Raw genomic sequence first — 25,694 nt, forward strand, 5'->3', positions numbered from 1 at the left:
ATGGGAGAATTTGGGTTTGGCAGTGGGAATGAGAAACAAGAAAGACTTAATTGAGTTATGCAGTAAATTTCAGATGATAATAACGAACACGCTATTCAAGACTAGCAAGAGGATACAGTATACTTTTAAAAAAAGGCCGGGAGATGCAGGAAGATTAAATTACATCATGGTCTGGCAGAGATTCCAAAATCAGATATTGGGTTGTAAGGCATACCCAGAAGCAAATAGAGACTTGGCTCACAATGTAGTAATGATGAAGAGTTGGCTGAAGTTTAAGAGGGTAGTCGGAAAGAATCTGTGTTCAAAGAAGTGGGGTCTGGAAGTTCTAAGGAATTAAAAAATATGCTTGAAGTTCACTGAGGCTATAGATACTGCAATAATGAGCAGCTCAGGATGCCTTTCAGTTGGAAAGAGAAAGCCCTGTCACGACAGTGGTGACCTGTGCTCCCAGTCATTATAACTTGTATTTCTCTTCTCCAGTTTTGTCCTGAATCACCTCTCTCGCCTTTCTTCATAATGTTACCAAGAGTTCCCATTTAACCTCCTAATTCTCTGCCATGGCTCCTCAGTCCTATACCAGTGGTGCCCCCCCCCCCCCCCCCCCCCCCCAAAGAGATGTGTGTTCTGTCTCTCTGAACAGTGAGTATCTAGTTGATAATTGATTTAACTTTTCAGCTTTTTAGATGGCTGAAGTGTGGTTGAACCAAAAATTCTGTCAATTATTTAATTTCAATTGTGACCTCATTTCCCTCTGACTATAGGTGAAATTAAATACATCTCTTAGTTTCATGGAAATTATGAAATTATTTTTTTCATTGTTTTTAATGATGACTTGCCATGCTAATACTGAAAGAATATCAATTTCTTTATGAGTTCAATCATAGAACTGATTTCATTTGCAATGACATTTTCTTGACTGTTAAGTGGTACAAACAACGGATCATAGTTGCTTGTAATCTTTTCAGTTACTTTATTGCTTGAGATACTACAGAGGTGATGACAAAATCAGGAGTTTTATTTGGGATCTGATTACACCATCGGAAAATGGAGAAACAAGAGTGCAGAAGAATCACATGGGTATGTAATGAAGGGAAACGCAATGACAAGTTGTTAAAATTTAGTTCTAAAATGAAAGATAGTCTTTGTTTGTTTTATAATGGTATGCTGTGATCTTACTTTAGGACTTAATACACCAATACCTCGTGGAAGGAAAAATAAAAAATTTTTCAAGAAGGATGGGAGATCTTCAAATCAAAATGAAATTGGAGAAATGAATGATTGGAGTCGCCATGAGAAATACGATGGCGACATTCTTTTGGAAAGCAATTATAAAAAGCACCTAAGTCGACATGCAAACAAGTAAGGAGGATTTATCTGTAATAGTGTGTTAGGTAATAATACACAATGAGAAATATTAACAGACTAAGTGTTGACGTATTGTCTATGGAAGCACTTGAGTTTATCAGTGTTACGTAATTATCACAATCACATGATGACTACTTCATTCACAATGCCAGTTTCGGCAGTTTGTTAGCTTCAGATGTTGTGAGTAATCCACAACCAACCAAACACACGTGTTCTATGCATTCTTAACTTCATGGAATGGTGTTCAATATGTTGTTGAATGTCTACTTCGTCATACCATGTGATGGTATTGTGTTTAATTAATTGACATATTTAATCGATTTCATGACATTCACCACACGTAACTTGAATTCCCATACATCTTGAAGAAGCCATTAGTGGAGTAATTATCACATATGAAGATGGCACTAAATTGCCAAAACCAATAATATGAATAATTTAGTAATTAGATGATCTTGTTGCAATAAATTATTATGTAAGTACATAAACAAAGTCACTAACTGCATTTCAGAAATTGTTAAATAACTCTTTATTTGGTTTTTCTCTCCTTTGATAACTACTCCTTAGATATTGTTAAATTTATGTGTTCAAGTCTACTTTTGGGCTGCATCTTGTGTTGAAGCTGACTACTCGGAAGTGAATTGGGCAGATTTAATTCAAAATGCACAGGGAGGGAAATGGGTTTAGGAGGGACACAACTGGTGAACTGTTTCTATAAGTAGTGATGCCATGTATGGTATCAGTTATGTGCCTAACGTGACCGCTCTTGTGTGTTAAGAAGGGCACCTACCGACATGGTGTGACATGACACATGGAATGGCATTGGTGTGGTATGTGTGAGATTCAATGCCAACAATAGTAACTTCGCACCATGTGTTCTTTGGACGGTGAAGGTGTTCTGCCCCTATTCAACTTATTTAATGTTTTGTCTGAAGGAAGCAAAGCTACACGATTCTGTAGTTTCTCTGTAAAATATTTACTTTAAAAAAAAAAAATTTAAAAACCTCAATTTTGGGACCTGTGCGAGTTGTTCACTAGGCATTCTCTCTCATAAGATTTGAGGAAACTGTTTGATAAACAAAAATTGTCCTTTCACACTCTGTAGTCTGTCATTGCAGCTTGGGAATGAACTTGTTCTCTTTTCGTTATTGGTTACAGTTGTTACGGTACTTTAACTACTGTGTATGTTGCAAAAAATTTGTTGTTATAAAATATAATTGGTGGCCAATTTGCTTTTTGTGTATTTTAGATCGTACATTGCGGGATATGAAATACAGCTAACATTTGCGAATTGGTTTTAACTCTGGAAGGAGAGCCAACCTATTTCCAGTCTTGAGTACATACTTCATACATGTGGTGATCAGCTGCCACATGCTCAGATGCCATTGTCACACAAGCTATTCAGAATTGTGGCTTGTGTTTTTCTTTTGTATGTGTGGTTTATGAAGTCAGCTGCTGTCACATTTTGGAGTTAACATTGCATTAAAATTTATTTTCTTTTTATAAGTAGAGATAGACAATTGCAATCCAGCAGCAGAGTGAGCTGCATACTATATGCGTCAGTTTTTCATGTCTGCGCTAACAGTTTCATTTATGAAACATTCACTTACTGTTTTTGTTCACACATTGTCTAACAAAAGTTTCACCAAGCAATCAATGTTAAATTGGATTTTGTTATTGATGTAACCGCATAACACAGAATGAGCTGTCACATGCAGTTCCCTCCCTTTACATGTACAATTCTCTTAATTTCGTTGTTGTACCTTGGTTTTTATTTTTGGTAGTTGTATCTGTAAATTCTTCTGAAATGTAATAAAGCAAACTAATCTGCTACTGCTGACTCTTCCTCACACTATCCAGGAATCTGATTTTGAGCATTGCTCACAAAAAGTGGTTTGTTAAATGTTCCATTTTTATTGATGTAAGTACCAATCTTTCCAATAATGTATTACATTGTCAAAGGCAATTGTGTTGTTAAAGTCATGTGGTGCTAATGATTCAAAGCTGTTATTGCCTTTTGTTCATGAAATGAGCATGGAAGCGGTATCCTTCGGCACACCTTTTAAGTAATTGTAATGCGTGCTGCCACAAATGCTCCTTTCTTATTCATCACTTATTTCACTTGTTGTACACTTTTAAAATATAATAATTAGTAACTTACATATTTATCGCGAAACTTCCCCAGGCGACTGGTGATCCAAAACATTCCGCTCAAGTGAACCCAGTCCAGATATTAAGAGTTGAATGTATACATCTTGCTTTCCTTTTCCTCTTTTCTGAGGGCACAGTACTTTTCAAAGATTTGTGGCCATAACAGCAAAGGCAATATGAGGACATGTGCGGTGTGAATATTTATCTAAACCAACTCAATAATTCTGGTAGAAAACAGCTGATTATTACTGGGAACTGTGGAGTCTATGGAACTGTACTGGTAGCTTCGGTGGACAGCACATTGGGGTTCAAGCTGTTACTATGTCTGAATCTACATTTAATAATTCAAGTCTATAGTCTTGCTAGCTGTTTACCCTCCTTTGACACTACGCGTTTCAGCTTAGCCCTGTCCCGCCACGTGTGTGTGTGTGTGTGTGTGTGTGTGTGTGTGTTTGTTTGTTTGTGTGTGTTTGTGTGTGTGTGTTTGTGTGTGTGTGTGTGTGTGTGTTTTTTTGTGTGTGTGTGTTTTTGTGTGTTTGTGTGTTTTTGTGTGTTTGTGTGTTTTTGTGTGTTTGTGTGTTTTTGTGTGTTTGTGTGTGTGTGTGTGGGGGGGGGGGGGAGGGGGGTCCTTCTTTTTCCTGAAGGAGGATTTTGCCGAAAGTTTATATGTAACAGCCTTTTTATCATGCTTGTCTGCAACTCAACATGTCATCCTTTTGGTGAGCACCAGTCTGTCCTTTCCGTAATATTGTTGATATTCCAACTTGGGATTTTCATTATTTTATATTTAATTACGGATATCCAGGACGAAAAGAGCTGTAGAATTTTCTTCTGGTATGTTATTGTCAAAGATCTGGGGGTTGGACACACAACAAATTGTGACACCAATAAAATTAATATGTTGTTGTTGTTGTGGTCTTCAGTCCTGAGACTGGTTTGATGCAGCTCTCCATGCTACTCTATCCTGTGCAAGCTTTTTCATCTCCCAGTACCTACTGCAACCTACATCCTTCTGAATCTGCTTAGTGTATTCATCTCTTGGTCTCCCTCTACGATTTTTACCCTCCACGCTGCCCTCCAATACTAAATTGGTGATCCCTTGATGCCTCAGAACATGTCCTACCAACCGATCCCTTCTTCTGGTCAAGTTGTGCCACAAACTTCTCTTCTCCCCAATCCCATTCAATACTTCCTCATTAGTTATGTGATCTACCCATCTAATCTTCAGCATTCTTCTGTAGCACCACAATTCGAAAGCTTCTATTCTCTTCTTGTCCAAACTATTTATCGTCCATGTTTCACTTCCATACATGGCTACACTCCATACAAATACTTTCAGAAAGGACTTCCTGACACTTAAATCTATACTCGATGTTAACAAATTTCTCTTCTTCAGAAACGCTTTCCTTGCCATTGCCAGTCTACATTTTATATCCTCTCTACTTCGACCATCATCAGTTATTTTGCTCCCCAAATAGCAAAACTCCTTTACTACTTTACGTGTCTCAATTCCTAATATAATTCCCTCAGCATCACCCGACTTAATTCGACTACATTCCATGGAGTTTGCTCTGTGCAGCCATCCTGATTTAGATTCTCCTAAATAATTTCAGACACTGGTGGGATGGTTTCATTCAACAAGACAACAGCTGACCACCTGACCTATCCTTATAAAAACATACGTTCTGTGTGTGGATATATCTTGAGCCATAATCTTGTAGGAAAGTTGTGGTCTTTATTTTCATTGTATTATAATAACAAATTGTACATCGTTGTGAGATGATGCTAAGATGAATAAATAAATCAAATCAAACGATCTGCCGTGTATTATGATAACAGTATAGTATCGGAATTGAGAATGTTAGTTCTTTCTCGATTAATTGTCGCTTTCTGTGTCCTTTCTCACTCCTGACCCAATCTTTGAAGCAAATTTTCATCTGTACAGCATCAATAAAATTACTGTATCCTTAACTTCTCCTGTTCATCATTTTAATCCTACTTAAGAAGTGTAGAAAACTTGAATATTATTGATCTCTGTGTATTGATTTTTAAACACATCTCCTTAATGTGTGAGTGGCAAAGTACTTTTGACTTTATTACATCTTCATAGTGAAATATTCATTCATTTGGCATTAGTTGAATACATACTGTTTCAGGTATTCAAGTCATATTGGAGAATAATGTGCACTAACCCCTTGACCGTAGTAAATAGAGATCAACATCACCCAAGATATTATGTTCATATGACCACAAAATTGGTTATAATGAAGTATCAAATTGCAAACCTAAGATAAGAATGGTTTAAAATTCCTTGTGCAGCTAAAAAGGATTCCAATAAGCAGTGTTTCCACCAATTATGTAATGCATATATGACTGTATTCAAAGAAATTAGACTGAGAAGTGGGTGGTAGAGCCACATGACAAGTTTTGATTCATTAGACAGGGTGTATACAACCGGGAGATCCGGGAAAAACCCGGGAATTTTTTCATCCGGGAGAAAACCGGGAAAAAACCCGGGATATTTTTAGAATTCCAGGAATTTTTCATTGCTTTAGTTTTCAGTTAAATTTTTGTAATTTTGACCGGTAAGAACCGATACTCTAACAAAGGATATTACTGTATCCCACTACTGCAGAATAATACTTCAACAATAAAACATAAACGAGAGGAAAAAACGAAAATAACTTAAATTGCAAAGGAAATGCGCCATATACAACGATGACACACAGTGCTCATGCAAGTGTCTGCCAATTGAAAATGTGTCAAAGGCTTTAGGATGACTATGCAGTGCTTCATAACAACAAATTGCCTCTAATGAGCGTATTATCTTCTCGGTGTATCCAAGAAACCGAAATTTTGACAGAAAATTTTTGGCCAAATCGCTATACTAGTATGGACCAGTAGTACAGTCCCTGGCTAGCAGCCGCGTAAGTTCTATTCTGGAAGTAGTGCGGAAAACATGTTGGAACACGTAATAACGCCTAACTGGAAAATAATTGCGGGACAACTAAACCTGTGATTCTGGCAGGCTTAGTGAAGTTAATCGGCGAACAAATTTTGACAGTGGCAGCAATAGCTACAGAGTGGGTGATGACAAGACTGTTTGTTAGAACGAGGAAGGAGAAGAAACGGGGACATCACACAAATTATGGAAGAATAAGACGATACCAAATTTATCTAAAAATTTCGTAATACTACTTTTTGAACTCATGCTTGAGAAGCTGGTGCGTATGAATGAAACGTGAAACTATTTCCTAACATAAAGTTTTTTGCTTGTAGTAGACCTAATAGGCATTTGATATTAGTACATATTGGATTATATTCTGTTGTGTTATAAAAATGGCCATTTGTGCCAAAACAGTCTCGTTTATTTGGTGTGTTACAAAATTGCTGCCATATTAGAAAGGCCTATTTTGTTTTATCTAGCAGACAGTGACAAAACAGGTGTAATCAGATCGAGAAACCACACCAGTCTTGGGCATTATTTGTATTAACAGCTTTTTCAGTATTAGATAATGATATTTCGATTTTTCATGTAGCAAAACATTTGAGGAACTTTGATGAGGTAATAGATTCTTTCGCAGAAAGGAAAGCACGCCATGTAAAGCTGTAGCAAGATTAGAGAGGATAAAATGCCAGGAGCTAAGGTTTGAAGAAATGTGTAATTTTTTGTTTATCTCTTGTCAGTATTGGTTTTATATATCCTATATTTAATTTTATGTCACACAAAACAGCAAGCTATTAACTAATAGGCAATAAAGAGTTCAGATTTTCTAAATAATCCCATCCGCTATTAATTGCGAGATTTTTTTCAAAGAGGGGCAGGCTGTCAAACCGGCCGACTGGGAGCAGGAGAGGCACGACAGGACATTTCAATTTCCGCTCTCCTGAATATAGTTTGGACGTGCGGTAGAAAAATGCTTTATGAAGAGGCGTCGTGGCACTGCACTTTGGCATACTTAAGACCAAATAATATGTCTTACATTTCCTTGAATACATATGTTTTATGTTTCAGACTTTTCAGAATTATGTGCGCTACAAGATGAACATATTTTGAAAACTGAATTTTTTTTTGTATTGACCAGTTTCGCAAACATTCTGGACTGATGCGCAGGGCAGTCTGAGTTATACTGGGTAGTTTCCATGTGACCTGTGTTTACATTTAGTGATTTTGCTGTTTCCTCTTCGTTTACTCTCACGTCAAATGAAAACAAAACGGATATCTGTGGCCGGGAGCTATCAAGTGAATTAAAACACATCAAATAATCACGGAAGCCTAAAATATGTTATTAGTTTCAGATTTTATTTTATTTCCACCTTTCTGACAGTCGAGCATTAATCACCTTGCGCACAATGAAGTTATTTTTGTCTGCTAAAGAAATTTGACTTTTGTTAACCTTTTCCGCAGAGACAGTCAATGTATTTGAAACGAAATGTTTAATTCCACAGTACTGGCTGTGCACATTTGAATACGGTTCACGAAATTCCGATGTTCTTGCAGTATCCTCTGATGTCTTCTTTCTTTTATGACATAATTTATGATATTTCAATGTTTTACACGTACGTACATACGGGCTTCCTACGTCATGGTAGCTACCCAAGCGCGGTGTCGCCTGTTATCTGTGCTCTCTGGCAATTACTGAACTACTGAAACGAACCTATTTCTAACAGGTCGCGGGAAAATATTGCGAATGGTGGTTTGAAAAGCGTTACTTTCAAAGTAAATATCCTTTTACGTAAGTTGAGCTATGTGCAAGGATGTACCATGAATTTATTAAATCACAGAGCGTTTGACTCTCATTTAAAAATCAAGTCTTTGATGTCGAGCCATTTAGAAGAATTTCGAACCCTGAAGATCAGACATTTATGACATCATTAAAAATTTTACTGGCACATTTGTGTGATATATCTTAAAGTGTAACACGCGCAAGAAAGATCAACAGTATATGCCAAAGCTTAGCTTCTCTTGCAGCTTGAGACCAAGATTGTATGTGAAAGCTTTGCTTTTCTTGTAGGAACACTATGTATATTAATTTAAACTATTAACTTTCCTTTTCTTGTAGCAACACTATGTATATTAATTTAAACTATTAACTTTCCTTTTGTGTGTTCGTGCTACTTAACAGTGATGTTGCTGTTGGCTGACTACATCACGTGTACTATGCTCTGAATATCCGCTGTCATCGGCTGACGAGATCACATGACATGAGCTACGAACGGCTTACAAACGCGCATCAAAATATGGGATTTCAATGATTCAAAAAGTAACATGCGGTGTTTGGTGGAATTCCAATGTATGCCTTCGTAATACGAAAATACGCAGCATGCATGTTGCTGCACATCAAAGATATTTCCAAAACATGTCTTTTTTCCTGAGTTTCGTTATCTAAAGTGCCGGGACATTGTATGCCTGTGTATAAAACCATAACCATTCAAAGGATTGATAAGGGAAAATATACTGTCACCCGGGAGAAAGTGTATTTTTAACTGGGAAATCCGGGAAAAATCCGGGAATTTTTTTTCCTTGTCCACGTATACACCCTGTTAGAGCCCATAGATTTGTTAGACTCTTAACACATTAGATACACTAAGTATCTGTAGATGAATTCGCGGAGTATAACTTGGAGATTGCCACTACATCGTGTACGTCTCATCATCCTCTGGTTGACAGACTGAAAGAGAAATACGAAGTACAAAAGACAATGCAAATAAACATATATATGAAACAAACAAATTTTGTATTTATTTACGTATGTATATCTACGAAATTTCATGAAAATAGGGAACAGGGTTGAGAACTTAAGAGAATTAATGACGAGATCAGGAAAACGTAACAATTTACATTCTCCCGATAATGTCAAGAACGGCCGGTGACAAGCCAAGTAGTCCGAATTAGTGTTTCTGGCGCCAAGCGAATAAATTTGTATGAGACGTGCTGAGGGCGAAGTGTTAAGTATGAGTGTGTCATATTTCCAGCAAAATAACAAACCAAAGATTATGCCAATGCTATACAAGACAAAAAGCATCTTGTTCTGGGGACTCACTACACTAAAAGCACATTCCTCCATTTTAGTAGACTGAGACTGCTATGGCATCTAAAGCTTTATACAGTGTTAGTACTTCACTTGAATTTGCTGATTGAAGGAAGATTTTGGATATTACCCTTAGAACTGAAGTAGATGAATGAACAGAAAAACAAAAATTTGGGGATGATAAAAAGGTACAAATGGGCATTGCCTTCTAAGTACTCCTGTACATACAGTTCTTCCATTAAGAAGAGTGAACCTTCCTTTATTATTGCATCTAACTTTCAGTAAATAAAAAATCAACTATTTTATAGCACAGATTCCTGAAAATTATTTTATTGTCACTTCAGTAGCAATATCTCTCACTGTTGACATTTTGCTTACAAGATCCAATAGTTTTGGTAGAAATAATACTTTTTGTGCAGTTCAATTGTGTCAGTGCATTCAAATAACTAAAAGCACTATTTGCTTGCAGGATACTGTTACGTGTTCGAATGCTTTATTATATAAAGCATGAGATTATAGGTGATCTGGTGCAACATATTAATGATGGTGTCCATGTTAGGTAAGTTTACATAAAGCAGGTGCATGTCCTTTACCATTGAATTCTTTAGTAAAAAATTGATTGAAAAATGTTTCACTTTGTTGTGCTAGATGGCTCTGCTTTTTGGTGCTTGGTAGAATATGGAAATGAAGTAACAAGTAGACAAGAAGATATAAAGTTTTAATGTCTGTTGTTATTATTATTATTATTATTATTAAAGAAGAGTGATTCATAGGTAGCAATTATTTGTTGTTCATGCAAATATACACAAACTCACCACTTTCGCATGCTGTTACTTTTCTGATGTGTACTTATGAAAACGCGCTCGTGCGTGCGTGCGTGCGTGCGTGAACGGGGGTTAAGCGGTGTTAGCTGAGTATTTTGAGTTGATGTTTGGTTGATTTCTTCACTGAGGATTGAATGTTTATATTTGATATAGAAGCAGTTTGAAACAATTACACTATTTGCAAAACTTGTAAACTGATACTTTTTTGTGCTTTTTGTGAATAACTATTGCCATTCATAGTTTTACGGAAAAGTAGACTCGCAGTGTGATGGTGCATTTTGCTTTGTAGTTTCTCTGATATCTTTGCCACTAGAAGATTACTATTATGTATTTAGTCATTGTTTCCGATGTTTTAAACCCATAATTTCCACAGTAAGTTTCATTGTTTAGAAGTTTTTTAAGTTGCTCCGGGCTAAAAATTGTTTGGTAAGGGCGCAGAACAAAAAGGATTTAATTTATTAGAGGCTTCAAATTAGTGTGTTGCGTGAGTATTTCAGAATACCTAAAACGTGAGATGTGATCATTTCAAGCATTAATGTAGACCAATTTATTGTAACAACTCATTGTGCACCCCCTCTCTGTTTCCTGTAGACGTTAATAAGAGAACTTCAGAGGGGGGGGGGGGGGGGGGGGAGAATATTATTATTACCCATTACTGAGATGGTTAATTGGTGAGGAAAGACAAAGATCCCTAATTTTTTACCTGGAAGCAGAAGGGAATTTAGTTCTTGATTTAAAAATAAATAAATAAAAGTGTGCATATGAATGGCTGCTGTAGAATATAAGTAAGTTGCCTGATGAAAAAAGTGATCACCAAGGAGATGTGGTCAGATGTAAATGTAACTTTATATACATATGCAACATTGACAGACCTATAAATGATTAGAACTGCAATCATTCATGACATGTCCACCAGAGTACATTAGTTTTGCATTTCATGAACTTTCAGACATGCCTCTAGGATATTATTAATTCTTTTTGTAATGTTTCAGCTGACAACCTCTCAGCCATTCTCAAGATGAGTTGCTTGCAAAAATTTTAAATCAGATTACACAACACTGTGAAGTAATCATGCTTCCATCAGAGACAACACTGTTACTAACAAGAGCATCAGTCGTAAATAGAACTTTATGCATCTAACAGTAAAACAAAATAAGCACAGTGTCAGCCCGACAAATTAAGCAAACCCCTCATTTCATGTCTGCACTCTCAAAGGAAATATTGTTTTAATGTATGCTGTCCATAATAAATAACTAAATATTTCTAAAGCACTGTGGGTCCAGTGACTTTGCACTTGTTTTGTTATACTCTTAGAGGTGTAAAGCATTTTAACTATGACTTGTGCCCTTCTTATGAACAGTGTTCTCTCTGACACGTGCGCAAATACTCCACAGTATTGTTGAAAATGGTTAAAAAATGTTGCAGGTGACTCACCTTGGAATGCCGAAAGATTGTCAATGTCTGAGAACAAGAATTAATTATATCTCGGATGCAGACCAGAAAGGTGATGGAATATTCAATCTACTGTGAAAACTTTAAGAAACGCATTGCATTAGTGTTGTTCAAGTTTAGTATTTCAATCTTTGTAGCGTATATAAGGGATGTGAATAGTATCAGATGTTAAGTGATCTATGAAGAACATGTAGATAATGTGTACTTCTGTTGGGCATTATTACCTGCTCCTGGCACCCTTTGTAAGGGTGTTGCCAAGTTTTCATTTGACCATGGCTTTCCACCACAAGGAAAGCTTATTGTATTGTGCACTAATCACATTGCGATCCTTTTCCTGGGGAGGTGCCCCTTCCAATGTTTTTGGAGAGAGACAGCAGCATTATTGCCGACATGATGTGATGAGCCATCAGATATGACATTAGGTCATACCTGGCAGTGACTGAGAGAACTGACAACTCAGTGGTAAATCACAGACATCCTATGTCCTCATATATTACATCTCTTGTGACAATATCATAGTGCCATTTTTCAACAGGGCAGTGCTTTTCATACATGGCCCATGTGCCTACAAGCTGTGGGTGTAATGTTAAGGTGCTGCAAATCTGTCCCCAATAGAACCAGGTAAGATGTAAACTCTGTCCCAGTGCCAGTATCCAGGATATCAAGAAACCAGTTAACGCAGTTGTGGGCCAGCTTGCATCAGGAGAGGATTCAATGGCTTCATGATGCTCTTCCCAGCTGAACCAGTTCATACATCCCCCCCCGTGCAAGATACTTTCCGGCTGGTGCATTGAAATTGCCTGTAAGACGTTTGATGTCATCCTTGAATACTTTGAATAATACTTTGTCAAGGGTTGACCAGAATTTATCTGCAGACTGTGGGTCTCTCTTGTTGCTCTTAGTATGGGCACGTGCATTGATCAGTGTGTATTTTTTGTTGGCGCACTGAACGCGCATGGTCATCAGTCGGTTGTTCAGTGGTGTGACTTCTCTGATTATTATTATTATTGTATACCAGCATTAGAGACAGGATCATTGTTTTTTTTTTTTTTTTTTTGTGGGTTAAAGCAGCTGAATATCTTATAAGAAAGAGTGGGTTAAGTAAATGCGGATTTAAATGTTGTGGTGGTGGTGGTGGTGGTGGTGGTGGTGGTAACAACAGCAACAGCAATGTAGACCATCAAGACAATGGTAGTGGTGATTGTAGAATGATTGGATGTGTTAACAGAAAAAGTCTTACTTTATCAGAACCTTCTTTTCATGCCGAATGTGATTGAGTATGATTAGCAACAAACAGTTCAAAACTAATACTTTCTCTTGTGTTTTCTCTTTCAAATTTTTAGTATACGAGCTTTCATTGTTTCTGCTAATGTGTGTTTTCTTTCACTTGTCCACCCTTGCACATTTGCATGTTGGCACTGATAGAACATGTATAAAATGTATAGGAGATAAATTATAAATCTAGAATTCCAAGCGCCACTCCTGTATGCTTAAAGTGTAATTTGCTGCAAATAAATAGTTACCCTAAGTTTAATTACAAGCTAGTGTCTGGTTTTACACCTATTCTTTAATTTTTGTAAGTTTTTTCCAATTCATTCAATAGCTGAAACTCATTGTAACTGTTTTTATTTTTTTGTGTAGTTGATTAGTATTCTGAACAATAACCCCATCTGTGCTTTAATTTCATGTCAGACAGATTAGAATTTAATGAGAGTATAATTCTATGAAACTGAGCCGCATGTGTAATGATTGCAATGCACTATCACTGTTGGTTTTCTTTAAAAAACTGTTTCTTGTTTTTAGTGATGATATTGTAGGAGCAGAGAGAAGTTGTTTCCTTACTGTATAATAATTTCATAGGATTGCTCTTTAATTAATTGTCAGGGGTTTGTACTGTGATTTCCTATAAGAGCAGTTGTGGTTAGTTAAATACCTGGGTGTATGTTACAGAAGTGTAATTCACTATTTACATCCAAGTTGGTCAGTTCTTTTTCCAGCTAATTTTAATAACTTAAAAAGTTGCAGACAGTAATGAAAGAGAGAGGTTTATTATGAAAATTAAAACCCCTTTAGGGTGTAATGACAGTAGCAGTTACAAAAACAGAAACACTTGTCTGTGATGGTGGAAAAATAGGTTATTTCTTTTTCCGTCAAAACTTTCATTTCTATAAAAGCTATTTTCTCTTCCTCTCTCCTTGAAAAAAGCATTTCTTGATAGTTGATGCATCCATCTGCTTTAGTCAATTTGTTTCATCCTTACCACAGACACAAATGCTGTAACAACACATCAGCCTATTCAGAAATAGAAGTTACCTAATACTTTTCTAAAACAGGAAAATTATATAACTTTTATAAACAAAATACAATAGTGATGCGTAGTCTCAACACGTATCTGCTAGTGTTTTGCACCTAAATTCCATTGGTTGCCTTTTGGGGCACTTGCACAATTTATGCAATGTTAGAAACAATTTTCAGTTAATTGTTTCAATAGCATTCTGCAAATATGATGGAATTTTTTGTATGTTGCATTTTGTGGGACAGCATTGAAGGATAGACTGATCATACAGGGTGTATACGACTCGGGACAACGGGGAGAACCGGGAAAAACCCGGGAATTTTTTCATCCAGCAGAAAACTGGGAAAAACCTGGGATGTTTTTAGAATTCTGGGAACTTTTCATTGTCAGTTGTCAGTTAAATTTTTGTAATTTTGACTGGTAAGAACCGACTCTAACAAGGGATATTACTGTATCCCGCTACTGCAAAATAATACTTAAACAATAAAACATAAACGAGAGAAAAAAACAAAAATAACTTAAATTGCAAAGGATATGTGCCATATACAAACACACACACACAGCACTCGTGCAATTGTCCGCCAACTGCAAAATGTGTCAAAGGCTTTAGGAAGACTATGCAGTGCTTCATAACAACAAATGTCTCCGATGAGTGTGAAGTCACAAATGTTTACATTAGATTAATTTTAGCAGTGCGTGCGCAGTTGAGTCGCATTTGGTTAGTAGATTATCCCGCTTCTGGCTACAGGAATGTGGCTGTTGGCTGTGTAAGCAGTCGCAGCAAGCAGCTAGATGCTACTGGGCGCCAAATTCATGATCTTGAGGGGGAAAAAACTTCTTTCACAAACCGCCTAGCATCCAGCGCACGTCTGTCTATTGATTATTCATATGATTTTGAAACCCTTCACGGTTGGTTTTTGACATTTTTGAACACATTTGAAGTTGATTTCTGAACAAATCAAAAGTTGATTTTTGAATGCGTGCATAGTGTACATGATGTCTCTGCTCAGGAGAATCCTCGTTGCATCGAGAAATAAACTTTCTGCAGACAAACGGGGACGGGGCTATACGAGCTGAGTGAAGTAAAGCCGAACAGATGAATGACGATCGCTGTCTGATTATGTGGTTGGAAGGGTTTGTGAATGATCAGCGTTGTTATAATTACTAGCAAAATCCATAGATTCAGATTATCAGAATAGAAATAAATGACTGACAGGAATAACATGTGAGAAATATTGCGTATTATCTTCTCGGTGTATCCAATGAAATGAAATTTTGGCAGAAAATTTGTGCCCAGATCACTACACTAGTAAGGACCAGTAGTACAGCCCCGGCTAGCAGCCGCTTAAGTTCTATTTTGGAAGTAATGAGGAACATGTGTTGTACGAACACGTAATAACACCTAACCGGAAAATAATCGCGGGATAACTAAACCTGTGATTCTGGCAGGGTTGGGGAAGTTAATCGGCGAACAAATTTTGACAATGGCAGGAATAGATACAGAATGGGTGATGACAAGATTGTTTGTCAGAATGGGGAAGGCGAAGAAACGGGGACATCACACAAATTATGGCAGAATAAGATGCTTCCAAATTTATATAAAAATTTTGTAGTACTTCTTTTCGATCTCGTGCTTGAGAAACTGGTAAGTGTGAATGAAATGTGAAACTATTTCCCGACATAAAGCTTTTTGCTTGTAGTAGGCCTAATAGGCATTTGATATTGGTACTTCGTGAATTATATTCTGTCGTGTTATAAAAGTGGCCATTTGTGCCAAAACAGTCTCATTTATTTGGTGTGTGTTACAAAATTGCTGCCATATTAGAAGGCCTAATTTGTTTTATCTAGCAGACAGTGACAAAATAGATGTAATCCAATTGAGAAACCGAGCCAGTCTTGGGTATTATTTGTGTCAACAGCTTTTTCAGTGTTAGATAATGACATTTCGATTTTTCATGTAGCAGAACATTTGACGAACTTTGATGAGGTAATAGATTCTTTCACAGAAAGGAAAGCACGCCATGTAAAGCTGTAGCAAGATCAGAGAGAAAAAAATGCTAGAGAGTCGCGTTTGCTTGTGTACTTTCTTGGTTGTCCCTTGTCTCTATTGGTTTTACGTAACCTATATTTAATTTTATATCGCACAAAACAGCAGGTTATTAGCTAATAAGCAATAAAGACTTCAAATTTTCGGAAGAGTTCTTGTTCTCCCAATTACAATTAATCCCATCCGCTATTGATAGTAGTTTTTTTTTTTTTGGGGGGGGGGGGGGGGCTGTCAAATTGGATGACTGGGAGCAGGAGAGGCACCACAGGTCATTTCAATTTCTGCTGTCCTGAATATAGTTTGATGGCATCCATTACAGAATATACACGTTTCAATTCCACAGAGCGGAATACAGTGATGCGCGATAGAAGAATGCTTTATGAAGAGACGTGGCACTGCACTTTGGCATACTTTAAGACCAAATAATATGTCTTATATTTCCTTGGACACACGTTTTATGTTTCAGATTTTTCAGAAAGATGTGCGCACAAGATGACCACATTTTTGAAAATTCGTTTTTTTTTTTTTTTTTTTTTTTTTTTACATATTGACCCAGTTCGCAAATATCATAGATGTGTGGGGGTGTTGCGCAGAGCAGTCTGAGTGGTAGTGGGGAGGTGGATAGTCTCAATGTGACCCATGTTTGCATTTAGTGATTTTGCTGTTTTCCCCTTCATTTACATTGAATTGAATTTTATTTGATCCTGTAAGATTACATCGTGTACAGTAAATGTATGTGTAATATAGGACATGTCAAAGTATTAAAATTCTTTATCAATTATTTTTCTACACCTTTAGCTTACATTTTTACATCACTGATAATGAGTAACAATATATACAAATTTAATGGCGTAAGTATTCTGCAACACTGTAAAACTCTTTTTCAATGAGATAGTCTTTAAGTTTCTTTGTAAATTCATTGTGAAGTACACTATCTTGCAGGGTTTTGGGCAGACTTCTTAGTAGTCTGATACCAGAGTACTGGGGTCCTTTTTCTAGCATTGCCAGTCGGTGGGGTGTGCTCCGTACTTCATTCTTCTTTCTTGTATTGTGGGTGTGTACACTAGCACTCATCAAATGAAAACAAAACAGATATCTGTGGCTGGGAGCTATCAAGTGAATTAAAATACATTCACATAATTACTGAAGGCTAAAATATGTCATTAGTTTCAGATTTTATTTTATTTCCACCTTTTTGACAGTCAAGCATTAATCGCCTTGCAGAACAATGAAGTTATTTTTGTCTGTCTGCTAAAGAAATTTGACTTTTATTAACCTTTTCCACAGAGGCAGTAAATGTATTTGAAACGAAATGTTAAATTCCACAGTACAGGCTAGTTTCAACTGTTCGCTGCATTTCAAGTGCACGTTTTCATTTTCCAGGACATATGGCATTATGTCATAATAAAGAACCATACATGATATAATACAGTACTGGTGCTCCAAGAAAATTTACATCCCGAAAACCACACTGAAAAGCTTAATATCAGGTTGAGGTGTACTTCATTGGGAATGTGGACATACAAATGTGCACTTTAAATGTGCACATTTTAATATGGTTCACGAAATTCCGATGCTCTTGGAGTATCATCTGATGTTTTGTTTCTTTTGACATAATGTATGATCTCTCAATGTTTTACATGTACGTACATACGGGCTTCCTACGTCACGATAGCTGGACAAGCGCGGTGTCGCCTGTTATCTGCGCTCACTGGCAACTGCTAAAATGAACCTATTTCTAACAGGTTGCGGGAAAATATTTGTGAATAGTGGTTTGAAAAGTGTTACTTTCAAAGAAAATATCATTTTACATAAGTTGAACTATGTGCAAGAATGTACCATGAATTTATTAAATCACAGAGCGTTTGACTTTGATAATCAGCTCTTTGATGATGAGCCGTTTAGAAGAATTTCGAACCCTGAAGATCAGACATTTATGTCATTATTAAAAATTGTAGTGGCACATTTGTGTGATATATCTTGAAGTTTAACATGCGCAAAAAAGTGCAACATTATATGTGAAAGCTTAGCTTCTCTGGCAGCTTATTAAACTTGGACACCAATATTATGTGCGAAAGCTTTGCTTTTCCTATAGTAACACTGTGTATATTAATTTAAACTATTAACTTTCCCTGTTTGTGTGTTCGTGCTACTTAACAGTGATGTTGCTGTTGACTGACCACATCACGTGTCCTATGCTCTGAGTATCCGCTGTCATCGGCTGGCGAGATCACGTGACATGAGCTATGCTTGCCTTACAAAAGCACATCGTAATCTCGATTTCAGTGATTCGGAAAGTAACATGCGGTGTTTGGTGGAATTCCAGTGTGTACTTTCGTAATACGAAAATACGCAGTATACATGTTGCTGCACATCAAAGATATTTCCAAAATGTGTCTTTTTCCCTAAGTTTAGTTTTCTAAAGGGCCGGGAAATTGTACGCCCATGTATAAAACCATAACTACTCAAAGAATTGATAAGGGAAAATATACTGTCCCTTAACACGGAAAAATCGTGTTTTCACCTGGGAGAAAGTGTGTTCTTAACCAGGAAATCCGGGAATCTTTTTCCTAGTCCACGTATACCCCCTGTCATAATATTTGTTTTGATGGACTACTGCTTTTGACTGCTATAACAAAATTTTAATCTTGGTGAGACAATTGTAGAAATGGAAGGAAATGTTCATCATACTGTAGAGATCAGTGATATGGACAGGCTACCATTGATAGATTCAAATTAAAGACAAAGGAGACCAAAATTAAAGTATCATAACTGATGACACAATGCCATATCAAGTACATTGTTTAAAAGTAGGATTATTAAGGTGTTCTATTGCAAGTGGTCCAGTTTTTGAAAACATGCACACCTTACTTCTTTAGATGCACTTCAAATTGGGTATGTATCTGCCTACACAATTTATAAATAATTACTCATTTAGTTAGATTTTGACAGTCAATTCTTCTTTAGGAGCCTTCTAAATCAGCTGTCAAAATTTTTTGAGATGGCGGAAGTTTTTGTCAACTTTGAAATTCTGCTTTTTATTCTGTAGTTTCGACGATATAAGTTATTTACATTTTATATAGTATTCACCACACCAGGGGCATTCAAATTTGGCAAGAAATGTAATTCTAATGAAACAAAAATCGGTGAGGTGAAATTATACCATAAAGTGACTGCCATAGAAATTGTTGATTACTAATTTCTGTGTGCAAGATGCAAAATTTAGCGTTCAGACGTTTGATTCTTAAGACAATCCAAGGCAAATTTCATGCCAGAAAATTTCCTTTGGTATGTAGCATCTCTAAGAAAGACACCTCTAACACATTGGGGACTATGTGCAAGTGTAGATCAGGCCACAACTTTGCGTTAAAAAGACAGCACCTGAGTATAGGTCGGGTTGCAATTTTCTCGACACTGGAGCTACCATCACGCAAAATATGGACACATTTTGCATGAAAATGGTGTAAAGATGTCACTCTACCTGATCCTTGACTGGTGCTGTCTTCTGTTATGTGACATTCACTAATAACAGCAAGACAATTTTGTCCAGATAGGCTCCAAATTATCGAAGTTTTATTCATGTGAAATTTCATAAATGATTGGTGTGTGTGGGGGGAGGGGGGGGGGGGGCGAATTGGCTGTTGCTTTCATCACATTCCTCTTTCATAATTGTATAATGTATTTTGATGAAAATACAGATCCTGTTTGACATCTACACACTGCTGTGAAGTGCATAGCAGAAGTACTTCCCTTCATACCATTTATTAGGGTTTCTTCCCATTCCATTCAAGACACAGTCAGGTCACAGTGCCTGGAGGCTGAGAGTGTGTTTCTATATTTGGGAAGAAGGACTTCGTCCAAAAGCTTGAAATATGTTAGCGGTCTTTCTTTTCATCGTGCCTGTCTGCAAGTTGGTGCTTTCTCTATGTGAAGAGTAGCAGTCTTATCATTTTCATGCTGTTATTCCACCGTATAGTTAACATTGTTCAAATATTAAGAAACCAACTTATGCAGCCAAAGCATTATCTGAAGAACTACCCATTTTGAAAGCTTAAGGAAACTAAGAAGAAATAAACTCCCAAAATATGTATCGAATATTTATTTTTGCTTCAGTCATTTCCAACCAGTCTTTATTTGATGTATTTCAACAGCTTGATCCCATCATCAGGTCCTTTCATAGTAACATGTTTATTAATTTTTAATTATGTATTCCTTTGCAATGTGATGAGGCCCATCTCCCATCTGTGCCATTGAAGTTGTGTACAGTAATTTTCTCCTGTCCAGTAAGATTTACTTATCCCAGTGTGTATCTTAAGCAGGATGTATGTTTAAACAGGGTGTATATGCCCTGAGACTACCAGGGAAAACCCGGGATTTTTTTCATCCAGAAGAAAATTGGTAAAAATCTGGGAACTTTTTAGAATTCCAGGAATTTTTCGTTGTTTTAGTTTTGAGTTAAATTTCTGTAATTTTGACTTGTAAGAACTCTAACAAAGAGTTTTACTTTAGCCTGCAGCTGCAGAATAATACTGCAGCAATAAAATATAAACGAGAGGAAAACACCAATAAAATATAAACAACAGGAAAACACCAATAAAATGTACATAATATATAACAAAATATTGCATTCGATGAGCAATGGATGACAGCTAATTAAATTAGGTTTTTTGGAGCAATTGCCAGTGGGCCATAGCTGCAAGCAGCCATATGATACCATGAAAAATTTTTCTGGTTTGCCCAAGCTGCTAGATTTGTACATGCATGGAGCAGTCAGGTGTATTGGGGATTGGCCTCCACCTGACCCACATTTTACATTCAATGATTTTGCTTCTCTCTCTTCGTTTACAGCTCCCAGGTCAAATGAAAACGAAGCAGATTTCTGTGGTTGGGCGCTATTGAATGAATTAAAATATATTCACTTGACTATGGAAGACTAAAATATGTTATTAGTTTGTTTTCTGATTTTATGTTATTTCCACGTTATGGGATACCAAATGTTAATCATTTTGCAGAACAATGAAATTATTTTCATTGGTTTGCTAGAGAAGTTCGGCTTTTACTAATCTTTCCTGCAAGAGGCAGTAAATTTATTCGAAACAAAATGTTTGGTTCCACACTGTTAGCTAATTTCAAGAGCACATTTTCATCTTCTAGTGTGTATGGCATTATCCCGTAATAAAGAACCAAATGGTAGATCGTACAGTAAAGTTACTCCAATAAAATTGGCTTCCCGAAAATCTCACTGAAAAGCTTCAGCAGAATTTTGCCTATCTACCTTCCATGAAACTTTAAAGTTTTTCAGTCACAAAACAGGTTTCAACACTTGTCTGATACCTCCTCTAGGCTTGGCATTAGTCTTAAGTTTACAGAACTCAATTACTCAGTAAATTATAGACTGGGAGCAGACTGTGTTGTATCATGTAACTCCCCACAATGCTTTATATTTACTCCTGGAGTAGAACATAAACTGTGAATTATAAAGTTTATTGGCTTCACAAGTAATCTTGTTAATTTTTGTAGAGTTTGAAAAAGTCATGAGAGGCTCATTGTTCTTAGTTCTGGTGCATACAACAACCTTTTTTATTATTTTTGCAAGAAATTTGCATTCCTTTTTACTGGCTTTTTGCAGTCCTCTGAGGATGTAAATTTGATTGAAAATGCTACATAACAGTATTGCAAAGTATGGAAAAAACTATGTTAAAGTCATTACATAGCAAAATATTAGTATGCTTGAGTTGTAGAGTCTAGCCTTGAAATGAATATTTTGCCAAGGACCGTGTTGTAATTTTGCATTCCTTATCTGAATAGGATATGTTAAAACAATTGTTATTAAGTACAGTAACTCTGTATGCCCCCTCCAAACAACATGCCACACTGCTGCACATGGTCACGTGATCCCCTACTAAGCATGAAATTCCGAACAGAAATGAGACAAAAGTTGTGTGAGCAGAACAAACACCAAACATCAGCATCCTAAGTCATCATACGCACAGTAATGCGTATCTTCTGGTGCACTCTGGCAACTACTGAAATGAACCTATTTCTAACAAATTGCAGGAAAATATTGCGAATGGTGATTTAAAAACTTTACTTTCAAAGTAAATTTCGTTTCCCCCTAAGATGAATTATGTTAGTGTGAGAATATGCGATGAATTTCTTAAGCCTTTGACTCTCATTCAAAACTTACCAATTTGAGGACCATCCACTTAAAAAAATTGTGTCCAGTCAGACATTCATGACCGGACATTTATGTCGTCATTTAAAATTTTACTGACACATTTGTGTTAGATGCTTTCCTTGTAGCTATACTATATATATATTAATTTAAACCGTGAACTTCTCCTATTTGTGTATTTCGACTTCTTGACAGTGATTTTGCTATTGGCTGACACCAAGTGTCGTATGCTCCTAATATCTGCTGTCATTTGCTGATGTGATAAGGTGACTTGAGCTGTGATTGGCTGCCAAGAGCACATCACAGTCTTGATTTCAGCGCTTCAGATACTAACACACTGTATTTGGAATTCATATTTATGCTTTTGTAATGTGAAAATATGCAGCATGCATGTTGCTGTGCATCGAAGATATTTTCAGAACACATGGTTTTTTTTTTTTTTTTTTTTTTATGTGTTTCAGTCCCTAAAGTGCAGATAAGTTCTACACCAGCATATGGAACTTCTACCATTCAAAGGATAGATAACTTTTACACTTAAGAGGATAAGTATACTGTCTCTTAACACAGAGAAAGTGTATTTTTAACTGGGAAAGCTGGGAAAAATCAGGGATTTTTTCTTTTTTTCCCCTGTCCACTTACCCCGTTTTAAGTCATGTCGGTGATGATTTTACTAAAATTTTTACCAAGTATACTGTTGTCAGGCAGAAAGAGCACAAGAATAAAAAAAACAGTCACTTTGCTCTTTCAGTCAGTTGTTTGCATACAAAAGACTGTTAACCAATAAGATAAAATTTGCTCCGATCCTGTGGATACATACAATCTTCATTATATAAGCTTATTTATCTTTTGGCACATATTGTACAACATGATTATTAGGATTTCTTGGTTATTTACTATTGTTAAGACAAAAGAAAACGTGCCTAAGCGTAATAGAAGTGGTGGTAGTCATTATAATTTAGGAAGAAATATTATACAACTCAACCAAAGCAAGGAAGGTATCAACACTAGTGAAAAAGTTTTTCCTCTGGCAAAAGATAAATACAAATGTAGAACAGTAGCTTAGAACGGAAGTTGGTTCTCGGGCTACCCATTTCAAAAAGAATAATTTGCAGAACGGAAAATAGTCAATGGTAGAATTAATCATTTGGAATTTGGTGTTATCCAAGGATGTTAATAATGAAGAAAAAAGTTGAAGTACAAAGTGAAGGGGGATCGGAAAGTAAAGATGATTAAAGAAAGTTACTGAGTACCACTATTTGAAAGTCCTGGCTAGCAGCACTTGCGCTGTAAGATCCAGAAATAAATCTTACCTTGGCCAGATTAAGGAAGTGAAAAAATGAAGATGAATAAAAAGATTAGAATGTGCAGTGACGATTGAGGAGGACATTGGCTGTAGTGTTGGTATGGAGGTGCAAAAAAATTAGATCTGAATATACGGAAGTGAGAGACTGATGACTGTACAACATAGTATTTATTTTGAGAGCAACCAGTTAGTTTTGAAGATCACAAAGTGCAATAATTGACATGAGTAAGAGACACGTGTAATAATCTCACAAAAACACACACACACACACACACACACACACACACACACACACACACTTGTTAACTATCAAGAAATTTTAGTTTGAAGTAATGACATCTTGAAAGAAATAGAATATTTATTTATCTGAAGGCTTAGTTAAGATGTCACAATTGGAGAACAATAGTATTATGTTGCTTTTCTTCCCATTCACATGTAGCTACAAGAAGCAGAGATAGATAATTTACTTACATGTGATCCTTTTACACTCCTCCTTTTCGTCCTCTGGAACTATGACTATAATAACTTCTCTTGACAGTTTATAAGGCAGTTCAGTTTCTATGGTGTTTGCATAAACGAAATTAAGAAAGAAAGGTGCATTGCAGCATTACAGAAAAAGCTGTGTTGGTATAATTTTTCTTCCAAATGACATACTACACTTGCCTGTTTCACTCGTAATATAAATTCTGGTCTGTCTGAATTAACCCTTATGCAGCAGTGTGTGGCATGGCTTAGGTAGAGCACCTATTGATAGGCACCCTGTGTTCCCCGGGACTTGATGTTCACAGTGCCTTGCCGATATACCCACCCTATTGTGATCAGCCCCCTGTCCCTTGGTGGGACTCAGATGCAGATAGGTCCCTTCTGGTGGGTACCTACAAACACGGTTATGAATGCTACCCTGCTATGAGAAACGACCCGGCACTTGGTTTCCTCGCACGCTGTGGCCCTGATGTTGGCTCTGCTATGCTGATGCTTGGCAATGCTGATAATAACACAAGAGTGTAAGTATAGTGAAATTGCATGGCCCATCTGACCTATTTTAGGTTAAAGCTTCTGTGTGAGTGCTGTAATCGATAATTGCTTCACCCATAGTCACCAAACTTCGACTTTTAGTATTAATAGAAAGTGCATCTTTTATGTTAGTCTTTTTTCATATTTTTAACTTTCAATAAGTTGTATATAATTGATTCTTTCTTGGAACTTCAATGTCGTGGCAAATATATATCAAGCTACTTTTGTGTTTACTGGGACAATAGTATAAGGCTGTGTAATTACTGATTGCAAAAACACACAAAATTTAATATAAGAAGTATATTTTGTGAATAATTTTGTGCTCTTACAACAATTAGTTACTTCTGTTAAATTTTCCATCATTCACTTTACTGTTAATGTTGTAGTTGTTAACATTACATATTAATGTAAAGATAAACTGCCAAAGGCCGAGGATTGTGTTCTGTATTACTAGTTTCACTCTACAGATTGGAACATTATGGGATTTCCATTGCCCTAATGGCAACACGTGAAAGGTTTAAAGGTCTGCTCTGAATTATTATTGACACAGCATTGTCCCAATGGCATTTGGGACTATTCTGTGTTCATAATGATGCTAAGAGGAGCTTTGAACCATTAATGTGGTGCTATTAGGACAGTGAACATCTGCTGATGCAATCATTTGTAGAGTGAAACCATGAATAAAGAATATAATACGCAGCATCTGAAAGTGTAACTCTATATGAATTCTTAACGGTCACTATGTCCCCAGCAAGTGATGCAAACACACACACACACACACACACACACACACACACACACACACAGAGAGAGAGAGAGAGAGAGAGAGAGAGAGAGAGAGAGAGAGAGAGAGAGAGAGAGAGAGGGGGGGGGAGGGGGGGGGGTGGGGGGGGGGGGCATTCTGAAAGATCTAAGGCACTCAACTTGCCTTAAGGAGTGTGGCAGCTCAGATCCCTAACTGGCCATCCACATTAAAGTTTTCTGTGGTTTCTCTAAATTGTTGGGAGAAGAACATGGCCAATTTCCACATCCTTC

General features: G+C 36.7%; 1 protein-coding gene across 1 annotated transcript in view; it reads left to right on the top strand.

Moving 5' to 3' along the window:
• LOC124774928 (chromodomain-helicase-DNA-binding protein 7) overlaps positions 1-25,694 on the top strand; it is a 326,638-nt gene that overhangs the window by 185,362 nt on the left and 115,582 nt on the right. Inside the window, exons 24-27 of the mRNA XM_047249608.1 lie at positions 966-1,077; positions 1,182-1,359; positions 10,018-10,107; positions 24,434-24,649. Coding sequence (XP_047105564.1) covers positions 966-1,077; positions 1,182-1,359; positions 10,018-10,107; positions 24,434-24,649 — 596 coding nt within the window. The remainder of the gene's footprint in view (positions 1-965; positions 1,078-1,181; positions 1,360-10,017; positions 10,108-24,433; positions 24,650-25,694) is intronic.

Source organism: Schistocerca piceifrons, chromosome 2, assembly GCF_021461385.2.
Source record: "Schistocerca piceifrons isolate TAMUIC-IGC-003096 chromosome 2, iqSchPice1.1, whole genome shotgun sequence".
In the NCBI taxonomy this organism is placed as follows: Eukaryota; Metazoa; Arthropoda; class Insecta; order Orthoptera; family Acrididae; genus Schistocerca; species Schistocerca piceifrons.